This window comes from Acomys russatus, chromosome 19 (assembly GCF_903995435.1).
Source record: "Acomys russatus chromosome 19, mAcoRus1.1, whole genome shotgun sequence".
In the NCBI taxonomy this organism is placed as follows: Eukaryota; Metazoa; Chordata; class Mammalia; order Rodentia; family Muridae; genus Acomys; species Acomys russatus.
In genome coordinates this window covers 33,039,232-33,058,624 of record NC_067155.1, presented here as the reverse complement: position 1 = coordinate 33,058,624, position 19,393 = coordinate 33,039,232, and the positions used below count along the sequence as shown (strand labels likewise).

At 47.3% G+C, this 19,393-nt stretch overlaps 3 protein-coding genes across 4 annotated transcripts in view; 1 reads left to right on the top strand and 2 right to left on the bottom strand.

Moving 5' to 3' along the window:
• Eif2ak1 (eukaryotic translation initiation factor 2 alpha kinase 1) overlaps positions 1-10,965 on the top strand; it is a 42,869-nt gene extending 31,904 nt beyond the window's left edge. Inside the window, exons 12-15 of the mRNA XM_051162991.1 lie at positions 6,517-6,631; positions 6,827-6,909; positions 7,759-7,992; positions 10,341-10,965. Of these exons, the coding sequence (XP_051018948.1) occupies positions 6,517-6,631; positions 6,827-6,909; positions 7,759-7,992; positions 10,341-10,445 (537 nt within the window). The 3' untranslated portion in view covers positions 10,446-10,965. The remainder of the gene's footprint in view (positions 1-6,516; positions 6,632-6,826; positions 6,910-7,758; positions 7,993-10,340) is intronic.
• On the bottom strand, positions 524-5,446 carry Ankrd61 (ankyrin repeat domain 61). Its single transcript, XM_051162990.1, has 3 exons — positions 4,969-5,446; positions 3,522-3,616; positions 524-1,636 (listed from the first exon to the last, which is right to left on the bottom strand). The coding sequence occupies exons 1-3, from the start codon at positions 5,179-5,181 to the stop codon at positions 691-693; spliced, it is 1,254 nt and encodes a 417-aa protein (XP_051018947.1). The 5' UTR covers positions 5,182-5,446; the 3' UTR covers positions 524-690.
• A 71-nt stretch (positions 10,966-11,036) lies between the features above and the next one.
• On the bottom strand, positions 11,037-19,340 carry Aimp2 (aminoacyl tRNA synthetase complex interacting multifunctional protein 2). 2 transcript variants are annotated; one of them, XM_051162992.1, is made up of 4 exons: positions 19,088-19,340; positions 15,539-15,745; positions 13,031-13,262; positions 11,037-11,824 (listed from the first exon to the last, which is right to left on the bottom strand). In XM_051162992.1, exons 1-4 carry the CDS (start codon positions 19,220-19,222, stop codon positions 11,436-11,438), a joined length of 963 nt encoding a protein of 320 aa, XP_051018949.1. In that variant the 5' UTR covers positions 19,223-19,340; the 3' UTR covers positions 11,037-11,435. The 2 variants fall into 2 exon arrangements, with proteins under 2 accessions (XP_051018949.1, XP_051018950.1); XM_051162993.1 differs by having other exon boundaries at positions 19,208-19,340.
• Between the last annotated feature and the right edge of the window lie 53 nt (positions 19,341-19,393).

Genomic DNA, 19,393 nt, shown 5'->3' with positions numbered 1-19,393 from the left:
TCAGAATAGGCTCCAGGACAGCCAGGGCTCTGTTGCACAGAGAAACCCTGTCTCTAAAACAAAAACAAAAAACAAACCAGCAAACCAGCCACCTGCCACACATCTTTTATCCCAGCACCAGAGCCTGCAGTGAGTTCAGAGCCCTTGGGGCTAGGTAGAAAGTTGTGTCTCACAGACCCAAACTAAAATCAAACCCCCAAATCCCTCAAACCAAACCAAAAGGAAAATAAAAATCCAGCAGACAGGAGGATCAATTAACTTGAGGTTAGCCTGGACTACTTAGTGGGAACCTTGTTTCACAAAACCAAAATAAACTGCCTCAGAAACCAACCAACCAAAAAAACAAAAAACAACAACAACAACAACAAAACACCCACAGGGACTATTTTAGTTTTAACTCATAAAAGACTATCAAGGAAAGATAAAATGTTTTACTTTCTTTTTTGGCTGACAAATCTTAAAACCATCAGCCCACTGACTTTTCAAGCCAGAAGTAGGAAGGCATCTGAATGAAGCTCTAGAGGACTATGAAAGCTAATGTGCAAGTCACTTTAATTTTCTGGAGGGATTAAAGACCAGTAGGTTTGTGTGTTGCAATGTAAAGTGAAGTTCTAGTGTTCTCTGGTAGCCGTCTATCCAGAAAACACAGTTGAGTTGCCGAGGCTCTCCGGCACTGAGGGCGCAGGGTTCTCATTTCAAGAGGTAGGTGAAGTCATCAACGCCGTATATGGACTCCCAGAGCTTCGCAGGGAGCAGTTGCTTCAGGTGGAATTTGTACTTGTCACCATAAACATTTCTGATGTTTCTTTTACAGATGGCCTCTAGGGTTAAAGGTTTTTTAGATAGCTTTATTAGGGTTTCCCTTAAGAGGTGAAATTCTGGCAACATGATTCCCGCAGGTAGAACTCCTTGTTTATTGCTCAGCCTTAAAGGGTACGTGCGATACAGCAGCCTGGCCAGAAGCGTTACATCTCTGATGTTGGAGCTGCGCTGAAGGTACATATAAATCGGAGATTCCCCGTTTCTTGTTAAAATGTTAACGTTTGCCTCAAATTCCAGCAAGAGATTGATGATCACCTCTCTGCCTCCAAAGCATGCCTCGTGCAGAGCTGTTTGGCCTTCGTGGTCCTGAGCATTGACCTGGGCTCCATGATTTAGCAGCAGCCGGATGCAGCCCACCCCGGCCGCCAGCAGCCTGCCAGCTTTGCTTGACGCTGTGCACACTGCCAGCTTCAGAGCTGTGTTCCCAGTAGAGGAGATGGCACAGTTCACGTTGGCCCCACAGGCAATGAGTGTCTCTATCATGTTTTTATTCAGGATGTCCGCAGCCATGTGGAGGGGCGTCATGCTGGATTCGTTAAGAGCATTGACCTGGGCACCATTTTGAGCCAAAAAGGAGAGAACCGGATAGGTCCCATATGCTATGGCCAGGTGGAGGGGTGAATGTTTGTTGCTGTTGTCTACCTGAGCATTAACTTGAGCTCCATGGTCACACAAAATTCGCAGACACAGGACAGCATTGTTCTGAATGTCTGTCAGGATCTTCTGGATCCGAGTGCTTGGTTTGGTCCACATGGTCGAAGTGATTGGCCAGTTTAGCAGCATCAGGTGGAGCGTGGTGAGGCCTTGAGCATCCCTGGAAGGCATTTAGCATGTTAAGCCAGGTGCATGGCATGGAGGAGCTCTCTGAAGAACTGATGGTCAGGAAGGCAACACAGACAAGTAACTAACACCTGCAGGCTCGTGTTCTCTCTCTCTCTCTCTCTCTCTCTCTCTCTCTCTCTCTCTCTCTCTCTCTCTCTCTCTCTCTCTCTCTCTCTCTCTCTCTCTCTCTCTCTCTCTCGTTAGGAGGTACAAGTTGATTTCTGTGTCTGTATTTGGGTGCACATGAACTTGCATACATGTGGAAGCCAACGACAAGTGTATTTCTTGGTTGCTTTCCACCTTATTTTTGAGACAAGGTCTCTTGACTGAGTCTGGAACTCATTGATTCAGCTAGACTGGCTGGCAAGGGAACTTTGGTGTCCCCCCTGCCCAGCACTGGGTTTATAAACCATGAGCACCCACACCCAGCTTTTACATGGGTGCTGGGGAGTGGATGCAAATCTTTATGTTTGGATGGTAGGTGCTTTACTGACCTCACAGATCGCCCTAAGCCCCTGTTAGTTATTTTAAAGAAGTAATGGCTGGCTGTACTGCTAAATGTCTTAGGGTTTTTTGGATCCCTGTTGAGTGGGGCCTAGGTTCTTATAGAAGCCGTTTTAAGCTTGGTTGCTCCTTCTAGGACTGTGGTCCCTTAACTGTGTCTGTTGGTTGGCTCTGTATCCCCAGCATTGTGCATGGCTCTGGACTGGTCCACTGAGTATTCAGTAAAGGAGTGTGGACTTTGGTATAAGTAATGGATGGCCCAGAAGTGAACGCTGAAGGGCCAGGAGTCCCCTTCACTCAGTTTCCTGACTTTCCTGTCCTCTTCCTCACAAGTGTAGGAGAGTAGGTAGCAGGACTTGCATCTGGACACCTACATTTTTCTTAAGTCAGTGATGCCTGTTCCTCTTCAGGCCCTCCTCCAACCCAGGTAGACTCAGTTGGCCCTCAACTCAGGATTCCCTCCACACTGTCTTTGTTGTGGCAGAGAAAGGGGGAAGGTTTCTCATGAGAATTTGACTGTTCCCTGGCATTAGGAGCTGGTTTTCAGTTCACCCAGACCTATCTGTGTGAGGGCCTTGGGTTGGGGTTTGGAGAAACAGCAGGGCCTCTTCGGCCTCCTGAGGGCTTACAGTCTGGGGTGGAAGGCAAACAGGTTAAAGGGCTAAATAAGTGCTGTGTGTGGGCAATGGTCTGGAAGGGTGCAGAGCCTGTCCAGGGACCATGTTTGATTTCTAGGGCAGGAACGTGCCTTTGAGGAGTCCCTGAAGAGATGGAGTGAGTTGGATGGCTTAGGCTTAGACAGGCCAGCCACAGAGAGGATTTGCCAAGCTGGAGCAGTGGTGCCAAAAGACGTGCAAGCAAGAGAGATTGGATGGACTTTTCTGATTGTACTCAGAAGTTGTATTGTTTTTAAATTGTTTAATTCTTCTGTTTATCCAAATGTATTCATTGGACCATAGTGTTCTAAAAATTAGGGTAAGAGTGTGCACCAGAGGAGCTTTTCTTTGATGAATCTAATGGAGGGTAATAAACCAGAAATCCCCCTCCCTTTTCTCTCTCTCCCCATCCCCTTCCTCTTTTCCTCTCTCTCTCTTTACATATTGTCAAATGTCCTGGATGCTGTGATTCAGACTTACAGCTGAACCAGTACTATGTGTGTGTTCATTTAGCTGCTGGTTAGTATTCTTGTATTAGTCCCAGCTTTTCAGTCCCCCACCTTCATCCAAACATAATCTGTACTGAGAATGGGACCAGTATCATTTGAATCACACACATCACATGTACACCACACACACGCACACACACACACACACGCACACACACACACACACACACCCATCACTTAGGCTTGATGGCATGCTGAATTAACTTACCTTACTTCGGGGTCAGCCCCGTGTTGTAACAAGCATAGTAAACTTTGTGGTTTGCGGTATTCAGCGGCCAGATGGATGGGGAAGATAGGCTGTGTCTGCAGCAGGGAAAGCACAGTGCATTACAAACATGGTTACACAGCACCTCTCCAAAGGGGCTCGTTTAGCGTTAGTTTGGCATTGATTCAATTCATGCATTGAGATTTGAGGTTATTTGGGTTTGGGTTTTTGTTGTTGTTGTTGTTGTTTGGTTTGGTTTGGTTTTTGGTAGACTCCCTATGTGGACCAAACCTGCCTGGAACTCAGAGAGAGCTCCACCTGCCTCTGCCTCCCAAGGCATGTGCTCCCATATCTGGCTGAAAATGTTCCTCTTCTGTTGCCTGCTTTAAATAGCCCATAGCCCATAGCCGGTGAACTTAAATGATAGGGTTTGTGTTTTAGAGCTGGGCACGTTGGTGCACTCCTAACCCTAGCACCTAGAACGTGGAGGTGGAGGAGAGGCGGGAGCCCAGGGCCATCTTGGGCTATAAAAGCAGTAGCAAATTGCTTTCAAATAATTTAGTCTTTAAATTAACCCACAAATTGATGAAGAAGTACATTAGTTTTTCAGGTCTTGCCAAAGCCATTATCAGCTGTGACACTTGCATTTCCAAAGTCTTCAAAGATAACGCAGTGTGTGTTCTTACTGTGATTAGCAGCTGAGTATACACACGCAAGGGTTACACTATGCCTGCAAGGTGACAAGGGAGTGATACAAGGGGGGAGGGCAACTCTTTTTTCTTTTTTCCCAAATGAAGAAAAGAAAGCTAATTACAAAAGCAATAACCAGCCAGCCTTGGTAGCTCATACCTGTAATTCCAGCACTTGGGAGGCGGAGATGGAAGGACTGTTGCATGCTTCAGGCCAGCTTGGGTAACTTGGTGAGTTCTAGGCCAACCTGGACTATAAAGTAAGACCTGGCCTCACACAAAATAAAATTAAGTAATTGACATATTAAAAAAAATCTAGGAAAGTATGTCTCAGAAGTGAAAAAATTGACATCATCACTGTGGCGGTGTTTTGAGAGGATGCTGTTTTTTCTCTAGCCACACAAGATGTGTTTCTCGCCAACCATTTGTGTGTGGCAAATGCAAGGAGGAGTTGCAGGCTACGGTATACTGGACCTGGGTGCTGGGCTGCGGAACCCTATGTGTTGTGAAGCCCTGAAGGGCTTAGGGAGTCTCCAGGGCATTGGGGTAGTTCTTCGCAAAGCCTTTGACTTTTTTTCCCCTCTTGAGACAAGATCTCACTCTGTAGCTCAAGGTGACATAAAAATTACTATGTATCCCCAGCTGGCCTTGAAGTTGAGGCAGTCCTCTGGCCTCAGCCTCCAAAGTGCTGGGATTAGAAGGGTGTACCACCACCTCCACCTCCATCGTTCCTTTAGTGTGACTGAGCCGGTAGGAAGTACCTGGTTTAGGAGCCTGTAGCTACTGGAGTTGGCCAGGATAGTCAAGGGCTGGTTGACGGGGTGGTTTCGGAGAAGTGTCTTGATTGTGTTACAGTCTTCCTTGATGATGGCCTCATAGAGCTTAGTGTGCAGTGCAGTGGCCAGGCTCCCCTCCAGCAGCATGGTGCTGTCGGCTGCCAGGTCTCTGCTCCCCCTCTTGGTTATGTTCCCCATGAGAAAGTCTTCTGAGCAAGGGCTTACTAGGGGAAGGGTTGCTGCTGTGCTCAGTTCCGTCTCTTAGGGCGACTCCGGTCAGTTCTAGAACTGTTCTAGAACTATACTTGTCAACAGAACCCACTTCTTTTTGCTGTTTGTTTGAGACAGGCTTTCTCTGTGTAGACCAGGCTGGCCTGCCTCCCAGGTGCTGAGATTAAAGTCATGTGCTGAATCCAGCTCCAAGTGCAGCCATAGTTTCTCAGCTTTAAACAAACAAACAAACAAACCACCCAAAGTGATATCTTATAGCTATCATCATTTCTCCTTTCCCTTACACATCAACTGGAACTAAATCTAAGAGGCCAGCCAGTGACATGGCCAGGAGCATACATGACGGCCTAGGCTCTACCCTGGGATCCACCTGGTGGGACTCCTGCAGGCTGTCCTCTGACCTCCATCCTCATTGCCATGGTGTGCATGCACACACAAGCACACACACTGTTTAAAAAACAAAACTCTTAGCAGGAGCAAAACAAAGGAGGACATAAATTAACATAAAAGTGAATTACATTTAATGTAAGATTGTAACTTTTAATCTGTTTGCTTTAATTCTAGTGAAATCTTTTCTCCCAGTTGGTAATATTCTGGCTTGCTTCAAACTTGCTATGTAGCCGAGGGTGACCTTGAGCGCCTGATCTTGTCTCCACCTCTCAAGAGAGCAGTGCTGTGTTTGTGCTGGGCAAGCACTCTGCCAGCTGATCTGCATCCCATGCCCCTTCTAAATTTTAATTTTTAAAAAATAAAACTTGTTCCAGAATGGCCAGCTTTTTTACTTTGGTGTGTGAGTGTATATGTGGCATTCTTAGTGCACATGTGTGGCGGGGGCAGCCCAAGGAGGGCTTTGCTGTCCCGCTCTATCACTTTCTACCTCTTGATGCAGTTGATGCAGTGTCACTGAACCCGGATCTAGGCGGCTGATAGCCAGCAAGCCCCAGTGATCCCCCTATGCCCGTTCGATATGACGCAGCCACACCTAGCTTTTTACTTGAGTGTTGGAGACTTGAGCTCAACTCCTCACACTTGGCTGGCCAACACTCTGACTCACTGAGGCACCTCCTTAGCCCAGAAACTTTGATTGTTTGAGATGGGGTTCTGTTGTATAGTCTTGATGACCTAAGACTCAGTGATATAAACCTGACTTGGCACCATTTTCACAGTCATCCTCCTGCTTCTGCCTCCTGACTTCTGTCATTATAGGTCTGAGCCTCTATGCCTCGCACTCAATAACTCTTAACACAAGTTTCCACTATTTGTTTTAAGAAAAGTGAGTTGACCTTTTATGTTTATTTATAGCCTAGAAATATTTTTCTTCATGGCCCTGATCAGCAAGTAAAAATAGGAGATTTTGGTCTGGCCTGTGCAGACATCATACAGAAGAACACAGATTGGGCCAACAGAAATGGGAAAGGTAAGGATTTATTTGTTCACTTATTTCGTTTCTTTTTGCATTTGAAAAGAGATTTAATTGAACACGTCCTTACACGCAGAGAATCTTAGAGCTTTCATAGCAAAGCTCAGATGAGGCCAAAGGCAGCTGTTCCTTCAGGAGCTGCAGTGCTCTGCCCTCACCATGGCAACTACTTAATGACTTTTTCTATCGCAGGGACGCCGACACATACATCCAGAGTGGGGACTTGTCTCTATGCGTCACCTGAGCAGTTAGAAGGATCTGAGTACGATGCCAAGGTAGTGTTTGTTTTCACCTTCTCAATTTATCAAGGGATTAGAACAAGTGGAACAGTTAGTGCAATTCTGGCCATAGCTGAGTCCTGCAGGTGATCTGTCACATCAGACGTGAGGCAGAGGACTGCCTCAAGTTCAAGGCCAGCTGGGGATACATAGTAATTTTTATGTCAGCTTGAGCTACAGAGTGAGATCTTGTCTCAAGAGGGACATCCTCAAGGCTTGAGAGCCAGCTTGGCCATTGAGAGTACTCGCTACTTTTTCAGAGTACCCAAGTTTGGTTCCCAGTACTAACATGGGCAGCTCAGAATCACTGTGTTTCCTGCTCCAGGGGACCCAATGCCCTCTTCTGGCTTTGGCAGGTAACACACACACATACACACACACACACACACACACACACACACTTCATCTTGAAAAATAGTGCTCAATTATGAATAGAAGCAGAGGCTAGCCTTAGGACCTGGTGACAGTCTCCTGTTGCTAATACCAGGAGTGGTGAGTTAGTCATTTTGCTTGGGTCACTGTGCCAGGCCTGGATTATGGTGGGGTGGTGGGATGATATCCCTGTTGTAGGGCAATGACTGCTGTGTCTGTTGGGAGATATTCCTGCCCTTCATCTGACCATTGTCTTCCAGGCCTATGTGTGCCCTCTGGGCATCAAAGCGATGGGGTTATGAAAGTCTCAGACACCGCTCACCTGAGCTCCTGCTTTTGAGGCATGAGACACTCTGCTGTGTTCCCTTCTTTGGGGGTGCTGTAAAGCCTCAATCTTGGACATCCTTACTTGAGAAGCTGTACTGTTAGGGGTGTGCTCCTAACCTTTGTACGCCCTGTTTTCCTCCTCTGCAGTCAGATATGTACAGCTTGGGTGTGATTCTGCTCGAGCTCTTTCAGCCATTTGGGACAGAAATGGAGCGAGCAGCCGTCTTAACAGGCATAAGGACTGGCCGGATACCCGAATCCCTCAGTAAAAGGTGTCCAGTGCAAGCCAGGTATATCCAGCTCCTGACTGGGAGGAACGCGTCACAGAGACCGTCTGCTCTTCAGCTGCTACAGAGCGAACTTTTTCAGACAACTGGGAATGTATGTAACGTTTTCTTTTTTAATAGTTACTGAATGTTTACTTTGGGTTGGGTATGATCCCAAGAGCCTGCTTGCTTGTTTGCCTATTTATTTATTGACAGGGTGTCATCTGTAGCCCAGGCTGACCCTGAACTCACAGCAATCCTGTCTCAAGTCTCTTGAGTACTGGAATTGCAGATGTGAGCTTTAAAGAAGCTTGTCTTTCAGTCAGCTCACAACCCTACAGGCTGACATTGCTAATCTCCCTTTCACAGATGAGGACGTAAAGACTTAAGGAAGTTAAATAATTCACCACACAGTGGCAGACACTGTGTCTACTAAGCACATTATACTCCTCACAATTTAGAAACCAGCTGTGCAGCTCTTGAAGTTCCTCAGCTGTTCTGTATGTTAGGAATTCCTTGACAGAAGGCTCCCCTGGGCTGCTGAGATGGCTCAGCAGGTAAAGGTACTTGGTAGACAAGCCTGACACCCCAAGTTGCATTCCCCAGAACCTGTGGAAAGGTGGAGAGAACAAACCACTCCACAGTTGTCCTCTGACCCCCATATATGGTCCATGGCATGTGCACCTCCCCCCAACCATAAGCACACACCTAATAATAGATAAAAATAAAACCCTGACCTGTATTAGGGCAGATTATTTTACAACGCAGAATGGCTTCAAAATAATATTAAGTACAGATCTTTAAACTAACGTCCTTGTTTCACAGTAGTCAGTGAAATCAAACATTTTTTTCTTTTAATGCTAAGAAAAATGAAACTCAAAATAGAATTTGTTTTAGTTGTGAATTCCATTTCACAAATATGTGAGTCTTGGGGTTTATGGAAACAAAATAGTTAAACCTGTACTCTGTTCCCTAAGAGATTCAGGTACTGAACTTAAATGAAATACATAGTCTGAGTAAGCAATGGCACACTGCCAACTAGCTGTTGTAAATTTAGGCTGTAGTTTCTTTTCAGTCCTTGTTTTTTCCTTCCTAGCCATGGACTTTCCTGACTGTACTAATGTACACAGTAGTAAAACAGGGCAGTGATTCTAAGCAGGAGTGGACAGTCGTGGTAGGGACGGCCTCTGCATAGCTTTCAACATGCCACTGCCTGTGGCTGCCTTTCTCCTGCCCTGTGGCTATGGTGCCAAGATCAGTGTCTCCTCTGCATGTGAAAATAGTAGGTGATTCATCCTTTTCCTGCTCTAGAAACCTAAGGTTCTGGTAAGGGTTGATTCACAATGTACTCCTTAGGGAGCCTAGCCAGCCATGACATTGTGACAGACCCATGGAACCAAGTTACAAATGTGTATGTGTGGAGACATATATCTAGGTTACATATATGTTACAGTTCTGTGGGGCCACATTCTTAGCTACTCACAGCCTCACTCCGTCAGTTACATGTGGCCTATGGGCCCGCGACTGGTCCTGGACACCTAGTGCTTTGCTACTCAAAGTACAGTCTCCAGACCAGCAGGCAGCATTCTGCATTCGAGCAGGACTCCCAGGCTAGGGTCAGTGTTTGAATAGCAGTGCTCGTCAGGCTCTCCAGGAGTGGCCTGGCCAGCAGAATGTACTGTGAGCATCTGATAGCGTTCTCTGGTCCTCTCCTCTGCACTCCCCTAACCGGCTGACAAATTCCGGAGGACAAGGGGTAGAGTTCTGCACTCCGGGTGCCAGAAGTGATTCTGATTGGCACTAGCTTGTGAACCACTTATAGGGATTATTTGAAAGATAACTGGAAGGCTGGGGAGGTGGAAAGGTGTTTGCCTCAAAAACATCAAGGTTGGTAAAACGGCTCACTGGGTAAGGGCCTTTACTGCCAAATCTGGTAATCAGTTCAGTCCTTGGAGTACACATAGTGGGAGTCCAGAATGGACTCTTGCAAGTTTCTTCTGACCTCAACAACTTCATCTTAGTACACATATACATACATACACGAAAATAAATAAATGTTAAGATCTAATTTCTAAATTAAAAAACAAAACAAAAAAATTTAAATAGCCAAGTTAGGTGGCATGCACTTGTAACCCCAGTGGTAGTGAGAGGGGAGGTGTAAAGAGGCAGGTCCCCGAAAGTTCATGAGCCAGCTAGCTAGGCCTAGGTCTCAGTGTCTGACAGATGTACCACCACCAAGGACTGACAGACTTTGAAGGAAGACACCTGATGAGCTCCAGTCATAATCTTCATCAGTGGAGCATCTGCAGGCTGAGGAGAAGCACAGAATTATAGTTGGTGCTCTGTGGCAACTTGACACTTGAACTTTGCAGGGCTGACTGGTGCTGTTCAGGCACAGCGAGGACATAGGAGCACTTCAAAGCCCAGGCCACTTTAATGATACTTAAAGTGTTTTCTTTCCAGGTTAATCTCACATTGCAGATGAAGATAATAGAACAAGAAAAGGAAATTGAAGAACTAAAGAAGCAATTAAGCCTCCTTTCTCAGGACAAAGGGCCGAAGGGATGAGAGGGGAAATGGGGCCTATCTGTGCAGCCTGAATGATGCTGTCAACCATGTGAAAACGGACTTACATTCTTAAGCCAGGCAAACAGGAATGCCAGTTTTCACCCCTTAGCTGGGACAGACGGTGTGACTCCCAGTTGTACTTAGCAAACCTGTGAAAAGATGTAAAAGGACCCCAGCTTCCTTTTCCTCAACGATCCTTTCTTGCCCCAAGACTGCACTAAATTAAGCCTCTTCCTCCCACCCTCTCCAAGTTTCAGTTAAATGTTACTGCCTCCCCTGAAGCTTACAGTACCGCTCTTAACCTCCTTTAAGTTCTGCTGATTGACATCCTGTCTTCCAGAAGGTTCTACTACAGAAATCAGTGCTCCCCTCCCCCACAACTGCTTGCCCCAGGATGTGTGCCAGCCTGGCTGCAGTTGCTGTGACAGCTGCAAGTCTGCCCTGGTCCTTTCAGATTGTTGCCATGACCAGTTACCAAAAAGATACCCGATCACTCCTTGGCCCAAAACTTGAGTGGGCTGTGCACTGGCGGAAGGTCAGAGTTGGGCTTCTTGGCCCAGCGCCCCATCCCCTTCCCTTCTCTTCTTTCAGTTTGGCATCGGCCTGCAGCTTGTCCCTATCAGGCTGTGAAGTCCCTGCCCTCAAGTGATCTTAGCAGCTGTGATGTTGTATTTTCTGCCTTTATCTCCCAGTCTCCAAGGATCTATTTTCGTTTTAAAGCCCTTAACTCCTCAGACCACCCGAGCACTCAGACAGCAGTCTCTGATGCCATAAAGTGCCTGCCCTCTGGCTGGCAGTCATCTCAGTGCGTCACACTTGATTTTACTAACTTCTAAATAAATAAAACTCACAGATTATATGGTGCTTTTATTGATGCCTGACAATTGACTTAGTGAAAAGGTTGTGATTCTAGAACAAGTCCCTTTCCTGACAGCAGACCAGAAGCCGTACCGTTCTCATACTGAATCCTGCAAGGCAAGCTGCTAGGACTCACTTAAGGAGCTGGAGGGCAGTGCTGAAGGGGGCCAGGTTCTCACAGGACTTAAGCCACCGCTGCACATTGGTGGGCGCTGCCCCGCTGCCACCGCCAGTCTGCTGGAGCACAGACCACAGCACCACGTCAGCCACAGTGAGCTCATTCCCAACCAGCCATGGGCTCTTTCCTAGAGCAGAGTTCATAGAGCGGAAAACAGCTGCTTTTTCTTTACTGCTCCCTTCCTTCAGCTGGAACATGGCAATATCCACCCAGCTGTCGATGAGGGTTAAGTTGACAGCGTTATGCTTCTGGCCAAACAGAGAGAACAGGAAACGTGCAATATTCCCTTCTCCTTCGATGGGGCACATTGTCTGTACACTGAACTTCATCTGTGTCTTGGGCACTGGAAAGGAAAAAAAAAACACCATATAGAGTCAGAGTGACAGCTACCTGTGCTGTGTGGAAGGGAGGACTCACCACATTCATAAACTGACAACAGGACAACTGTCAAGAACATGACCAACATCTGTAATGTTCAAGAGACGTTAGTTTAGTTTTTGTTGTTTCTGAGACAGGGTCTCAACTACGTATTCTTGGCTGTCCTGAAGCTGGTTTTGGTTTTATTTTTTGAGACAGCGTTTCTCTGTGTAACATCTCTGGCTGTCCTGGAACTCCCTTTGTACACCAGGCTGGCCTCAAACTCACAGAGATCCACGTGCCTCTGCCTCCTGAGTGCTGGGATTTGGTTGTTACGTAGATCAGACTCACCAGGAGGAACTCAGAGATCCATTTGCCTCTACTTCCCAAGTACTAGGATTAAAGGCGTGTGCCACCACACCAGGCTTTTAAAAGTGCAACCTATTCCCTTAAAAGTGACTGGGGGCAGTGGGATGACTCAGTGGGTACAGGCACTTGCCCCCCAGCCCAGCACCTGAGTCCAGTCCCCTGACTTAGAGCAGAAGGTATAACTGTTACAGGACAACTTCTGCAGCTTGTCCCTGACCTCTACAAGCTCGCCCCTTGCAACCACCACATACACAGTGTATGTTTAAAAATAATTTAAAGGTGACCAAGTAGTCCTGTCTAATATTGTGTTTATGACAGTTTTCATTGAGCTAGACAGGACTTAACCATCTATTCCAACCTCTTGCCATTATACTTGGAGGCCACAGTCCAGAAACTAGACGTTCTGTTGGCCGAGGCAAGGCTCTCTCCCTTTGGATGGGAAGCTGAGGGTAGCTAAGGTACCACTGGAGGGATGGCAGGCAGTAACGTGGCTGATGAAGCTCAAGCAGAGGCATTCTCGGTGGGACGATAAATCATACCCTCTGTCCTTTGTAGTGAGTGTCCCTTGAATGAGCTTTTAGAATGTGATGAGCAGTGGGGATAGCTACTACTCCTTTGCTTTGTGAGGTTGCACGGGGGGGGGGGGGGGGGGGGAAGGGGGGGGGTGTGAATGTGGTACCAAGACTTACCTCCTTTCCAGTGGCCCCAAAATCTGGCTGGACTTGGGGAGGATTTCACATAACAATCAGCTAGCCATAGTCAGTGCTGTGGGCCGTCCCACCCCTTTGCAGCCCAATAAGTTCAACCCAGCCCCACTATTTACCGTTTTTCCAAATCAGAGTGAAGCCTAGCTGATACTCGTGGCGGGACTGTTTTCTAGCCTGCTCCCCGAAGCACTTGAGAAGAGTCTCCGGTACATTCTTGACTGACGAATGCGTGTGCACAGTGGACAGGACCCTGTAGCGTTCACACAGCAGCCTGTGCAGCACAAGCAAGGAGAGGGGTGGGGAGGCTGGGTTTGCGTTGATCACGATGTCTTTCAGCGCCCCATAATCCTGAGGGAGAGACCAAAATACTGAAGTCCACAAAAGCCATCTGGTGGCCCACACCTTTAATCCCAGCACTCTGGAGGCAGAGAGGAGGGGGGATGAGGCCAGCCTGATCTACATGGAGTTCCAGGTCAGCAAGGGCTACATAGAAAGCTATGCCTTGAAACAAAAGGACCATCTGTGTCCACAGGTGAACAAGGAGCTCCCCCCAAGAACTTTCCAGGCTCTAAGTGAGTCTCAGCTCCCACTTAAAGATGCTGCTGTGACCCTACCTGACAGCTGGGAAAACTTGAGTCCTGGGGAGGTAAGCGGGTTATGCAGAGTCACTGACATCATTAGGAATTGCAGCTGGACAAACCAAGTCCAAAATTCAAGTCTTTCTTAGGCTTTCTCCCTATCCCCCCACCTCGGTTTTTCGAGATAGGGTTTCTCTGTGTAAAAGCCCTGGCTGTCCTGGACTCGCTTTTGTAGACCAGGCTGGCCTTGAACTCAGAGATCCACCTGCCTCTGCCTCCTGAGTGCTGGGATTAAAGGTGTGTGCCACTATGCCTGGCTTTTTTTTTTTTTTTAGATTTTTCAAGACAGGGTTTCTTTCTGGGTAGCCTTGGCTCTCCTAGAAATCACAGCAATCCACCTGCCTCTGCCTGAGTGCTGGTATTAAAGGCACGCACCACCACACTCGACAATTCAACACTTTCTAACAGAGGTAGGAGGGTCAGGAATTTGAGTCATTCGGCTGTAATGAGTCTGGGGCCAGCCTTAGCAACAAGACACCCGGGTGGGGAGGCAGCTTAGTCTATAAAGCACTTGCCTTAAAACACAAGGACTTGAGTTCAGTCTCCAAACCCAGGTGACAAGTATGTTTGTAATCCCAGAGCTGAGGAGGTGGACAAAGGCTAATCCCATAGCTCTGACCAGCTGGGTCCAGATTCTGTCTCAAAAACACATGAGCATCACCTGAGAAAATGCCTCAGTTTGTTCTCTGGCCTTCACATGCATGTGCACATGTGTGCTCATGAACCCACACACACAGGCCCACGAGAGTGTGGGATGTGGGCTACTTGTTCAGAGGCTTGATTTCATCCTGAACACTGTGTGCACTGACAAAGCCTTCCCACACAGCGAGAAGTCAGCACCCTGGCTGTGAGTGTTTCCTGACCCACCTTGGAGACTCTGGCTCCGTTGGGGCCTGGTCAGGCCTCATTTGCTTCCTCGGTGCATGAAAATATGCAGGACAGATGAGAAGGTAGGAGAAAGGACAAGCCAAGGCAGAAGAACCAAGGTTGTCAAAGCCCTGGGTGAGTCACTACAACAAACTTGTGCTTTTTAGGACTTTACAACATATTATCAGATTTCTAGAGATTACTGATGTGGGACCTTGGACTACTCAACTGTACCTTCAAGCAGCACCTCCGCTGGTCCCCTAAGTAAGTCGTCCTATAAACGTCTATCATGAATGCTAGCTAGTGCAGTGATTTTCTGTAGTGTAAGGCAGCCACTGCTGACCCATGTCTGCAACCCCCACAGCCTACTCTTGATACAGCAAACTTAAGCAAAGTACATTTGAAGTGCAAGACTAGAGCTACCTTGTTGCAATGTATTTTGACTGGTGGTGAGATTTTTCTATCTATACAGCCAGGGCATTTCTCAAAAAGAGTGGCCACACCTCTGCTCTGTCTAATGGCATCTAGAAGGAGCTGGGATGCCCCTGCCTCCCAGGGCTTAGAGGAAGCTGGCACGGACTGGGACGACAGGATGCTGGGCTCCCGAGTACCTCCTCTGCCCTCTCCTCTGGTTCACCCTTCACAGGATGAGTAGACCATAGAGCTCTAGGTGCAATTATTTTATTTAATTTTTTTTAAAGATTTATTTATTATTTATACAGTATCCTGCCCACACGTGTGCCTGCCCACCACAAGAAGGAACCAGATCTCATTACAGATGGTTGTAAGCTACCATGTGGTTGCTGGGAATTGAACTCAAGACCTTTGGAAGAGCAGACGATGCTCTTAAACCTCTGAGCCATCTCTCCAGTCCAATTATTTTATTTTTTTGAGGCAGGGCCACACTGTAGCCTGGAACTCATGATCCTCTTAACCCAGCCCCCAAGTGCTGGGATCACAGGAGTGAGCAACCACAGCAGTTCTAAGTAGAGTCATTTAGAGGAGGAGTAAAGAAAACAAGCTCTTTGGTCCACCTCTGAAAACTAGAAATCCAAGCCCCTGCCACCATTTTCTGGCACTTATAGACATCTGGTTTCTCACCTTTCAAAATGAACCCACCTTTCCAAGTACGGAATCCAAGTCCAATGCATTTGTGGTTAAAGTAGTGGGCTCGTCAGCTTGCAGGATGTTGCTCACGTCCAAGTCTGCATCTGGGGTATGAATCATCTTTGACAGGCCATCGACTGCTGCCTTCAACTCATACAAGCGTTTTAAAATATCATCTTGCCGGGATTCAAGGGCTTGCAAAGATGGCTCAGGTGTTTCCTAAAGAAATCAACATCTGAGTGGTCACTTCTTTCACCTCATAGAGCTCTGCCTAAATTACATCGCTTGTCTTACTTTTACTTTGTCAACAGACTTCCTCCTTCTAAAAACACACCATGGGGCCAGTAAGGTGGCTCAGTATATAAAAGGTGCTTGCTGGCAATCCTGACAGTCTGAGCTCTACTACCCAGACCCATATGGTGGAAGGAAAGAACCAATTCCTGCAAGTTGTCCTCTGACCTCCACATGCATGCTGTGGCAGGCAACCTCCTTCCCACCAAACTAAATAAATGTTTGTTGTTGTTTTTAATTAAGACTTTGAAGCAACAGAACCTTCTTCCCTCCAGTCCAAGGGTCCTACAAATTGATCCACAAGTGCTCTACAATGAAGAAATGTGACCGAATGTGACTTTGAAGTCGTCCTGTTTGGGGGCTGGAGAGATGTCTCAACAGTTATGAGTACTTGCTGCTCTTCCAAAGGGCTGAGTTTGGCTCCCAGCACCTACATCAGGAAGCTCAGAACTGACTGCAACTCCAGGTCCAAGAGATCAGATGTCCTCTTGGTTTCCGCAGGCACCTACACACAGCACTCACTCACTCACACAGACACATAAATACAAATAAAAGTAAAAACATAGTTGATTTCCTATTTCAGGTAAGTTAGATAAAAAGGAAGAAAATGAAAACAAAACACTCTTTCCTCTAACCCTTCTTTTTTATATTGACAGGGTTTCACTGTATAGCCTGAACTGGCCTGGAACTCACAATCCTGTTTTAGTTTCCAGTGTGCTGGAATTACAGGCGGTAGCGTGCCTGAAAGAAACAAAAATAATCTTAAAATAATGGGAGGGTCTTTGCTATGTGTTTTTCCAGGATGGCCTTGAACTTCTGGGCTCATGTGATCTTCCTAGATAGGAAAATCACATTGTACCCAGAATTCTTTATTCTCAACTAACAGGCTAATTAAAAATACTTTGTTTAAGCCATGTGTAATGGTGCACACCTGTAATTTCAACATTTGGGAGGTTGCAGCAGGAGAACCAAGAGTTTAAGGGCAGCTTCAGCTGTTACAGAGCAAGTTCAGGGCTAGCATGGGCTACATGAGCTGCTGTCTCAAGCACACACCGCCAAAGACTATGTTTGAATGAGCAGAGAAAAGATGGAGGAAGGCAATAGAAAATAATTTATACAAAAAAAGAGGAGAAAGGAACTCAGGGTTTTAAAAATTAATTTTCATGTGTATGGGGGTTTTGCCTGCATGTTTGTCTGTGCATGTGTGTGTACCAGTGCCCAGAGGCCAGAAGAGAGTGGGATACCCCGGAAGCAGAGTTGCAGCCAGTTATAAGTTTCTCTGTAGGTTTGGAGAACCAAACCCAGGCCTCCTGCAGGAGCAAAAAGTGCTTTTAAGCACTCAACTGTAACCCTGGAAGTCAGGCTTTGAAATATCTATCCTTCAGGTTGGAAGCATTTTCCTGGAGCAAGTGCTCCCTGGGAAAAGTGATCAAGTCCCCACGTTATTTAAGGCAACAACTGGCATTCTTTTATCTCGGTCATCTGGAGCATTCGCTGAGATACATAACACCGCAAACAGCAAACATTTCATCCTCTGTATCCATGCATCCTTCTTGCCTAGCACAGAGTCAAAGGTGCATCTGGCCATGCCTCTATGACAGCCTCTAGTTGAAGGACCATCGAACCATGTCTACTGCTGTTTTCATAGCTCTCCAGTTAGACAATTGTTAATATCATTAGGTTTTGGATTAACCACTTCTCTTCCAATGTAAGTAAAATAAGGGATGGCAAGCTACAGAAAAACTGACCACAGCAGCATCTATTCACATATTTGTCCAAAAGGCCAGAATTTCTATCTGTTGAAAATTTGGACTGCATGTGATCAGTAGAAAACTGAATGAAAACAAGAGGAGAAAATTGAATGAAAAACAAAAGAATAAAAAAGGACAGGACAGCTCCTAGAAAGTTTACTGTAGACAAAAGGGAGAGCAGAGACAGAAACATCTGGGAGAGTCCTGAGTGAACATGGCCAGACTGAGCTGGGCCACGTGAGGAGAAGGAGCAAAGGGAGAAGAGAGGGGAGAGGAGCCACCTACAAGAGGGGCTGCCTGGGCCCAGAGAGTGACCAAGAGAGTGGCATAGCCAACATGGCTTATGGGAGGGAGGCCTAGCCAATATCTGTGCTGGAGAGTTCAGGGTAGGGGGTGCGGTAAGCCAGCCAGGAGGGTCTGGAATAAGTAGAGACTGAGGGATGCTGGGAAAACCTGGGGCGCAGTTTCCGCTTTAATATGTGAATGGGCACTTCAGCCATTTGTCCCGGGTTTGAGATCTAACTAAAACTTTGATTAAGTCTTTAGAAAAGAGATCGAACAATAGTGATAAAATAAACAGGGTTAGATAATCATGTTGAGTTAGGCGAGGTGGCACACACTTCAGCACTTGGGAGGTGGAGGCCAGAGGAGGAGCTCAAGAGCATCTTTAGCTACATGAGTTCAAGGACAGCCTGGGCTACAAAGAAAGGCCCTGTGCCCTCCTCCCCTGCCCCCACGTTTCATGGCCAGGAAACATAAAAAAGGACCTCACTCAACTTACTTGGAAATTGGAGAAATCCAAATTAAAACTGTATTAGAATGCCTACGTTAGCCTGCTAGTGACAGCATAAACCTGTATAACCACTTTGGAAAACAATTTATCCAGATAAAGTGGAAAAGCAAGCCTGCTCACCAGGCCAGGAATTCCATCCCTATACAGGCTATTTATGTTAGCTGGTCTATAAGTTCCAGTGCCCAGGAGTCGGGGCAGGGTAGACAAATAGGACGGGGTGTGGCCAGGCAGTGTAAAGAAACGCGATCACTTTCGTTGTTACAACAAAGTGATCGAAAATCTTGTACAGCGTGCCAGACAGCAGAACACATACTACATGCCTGCAGAACATCAACATTATATAGCATAACGATACATAACTCCACAACCCAACCGCATAAGGCAGCAGCACATAACTACAGTGAAAGGCAGGACCTCCTGTGGAAAAGTTGCAAATGGGTGGGATGGGGGGCTAAAACTGTCCACCTGGGTTACTGTGGCCCTAGGATCGCTCTGTAAATTCCTCACAATGAGCATTTTCTGTGTTGTGGACTATTTCAGTACGGCTGGCGATCGCGACAGGAACCCACGACAGCACTGCCCCAAGTCGGGGGGGGGGGGGGGGGGAGTGGAGGGGGACCAGGGCCCTAAGGATCCGCGGCGCCAGCGCACTAGCCTGGACAAGGGATGGGACGGGGCGCGGCGCGGGCAGCGCCTGCGCTCTAGGCAGGGGCCGTACGCTCCTACCTGCACGTGGCCCGCGTCGGTCGCGGGAGTGGTGGTCTTGCTGTGCACGTTGGGGAGCCGGTACATGCAGGTTGGGAGCTCTACACGCAGAGGTGCGCTGCCTCCATGATAGGGCTTTACCTGGTACATCGGCATGGTGGGAACCAAAGGAAGGAAGGAAGGTAGCGGGCGAGGGACACCAATGCTCTGGGGCCGCCCAAGGCCACCTCAGACAAGTAGCCGCCTTCTTTCTGACCCTGCAGCTGGCGTTCCGGAAAAATGAAGTCCACGAGCTATTATTGGCCGGGCTCACTGGCGTCACCAACT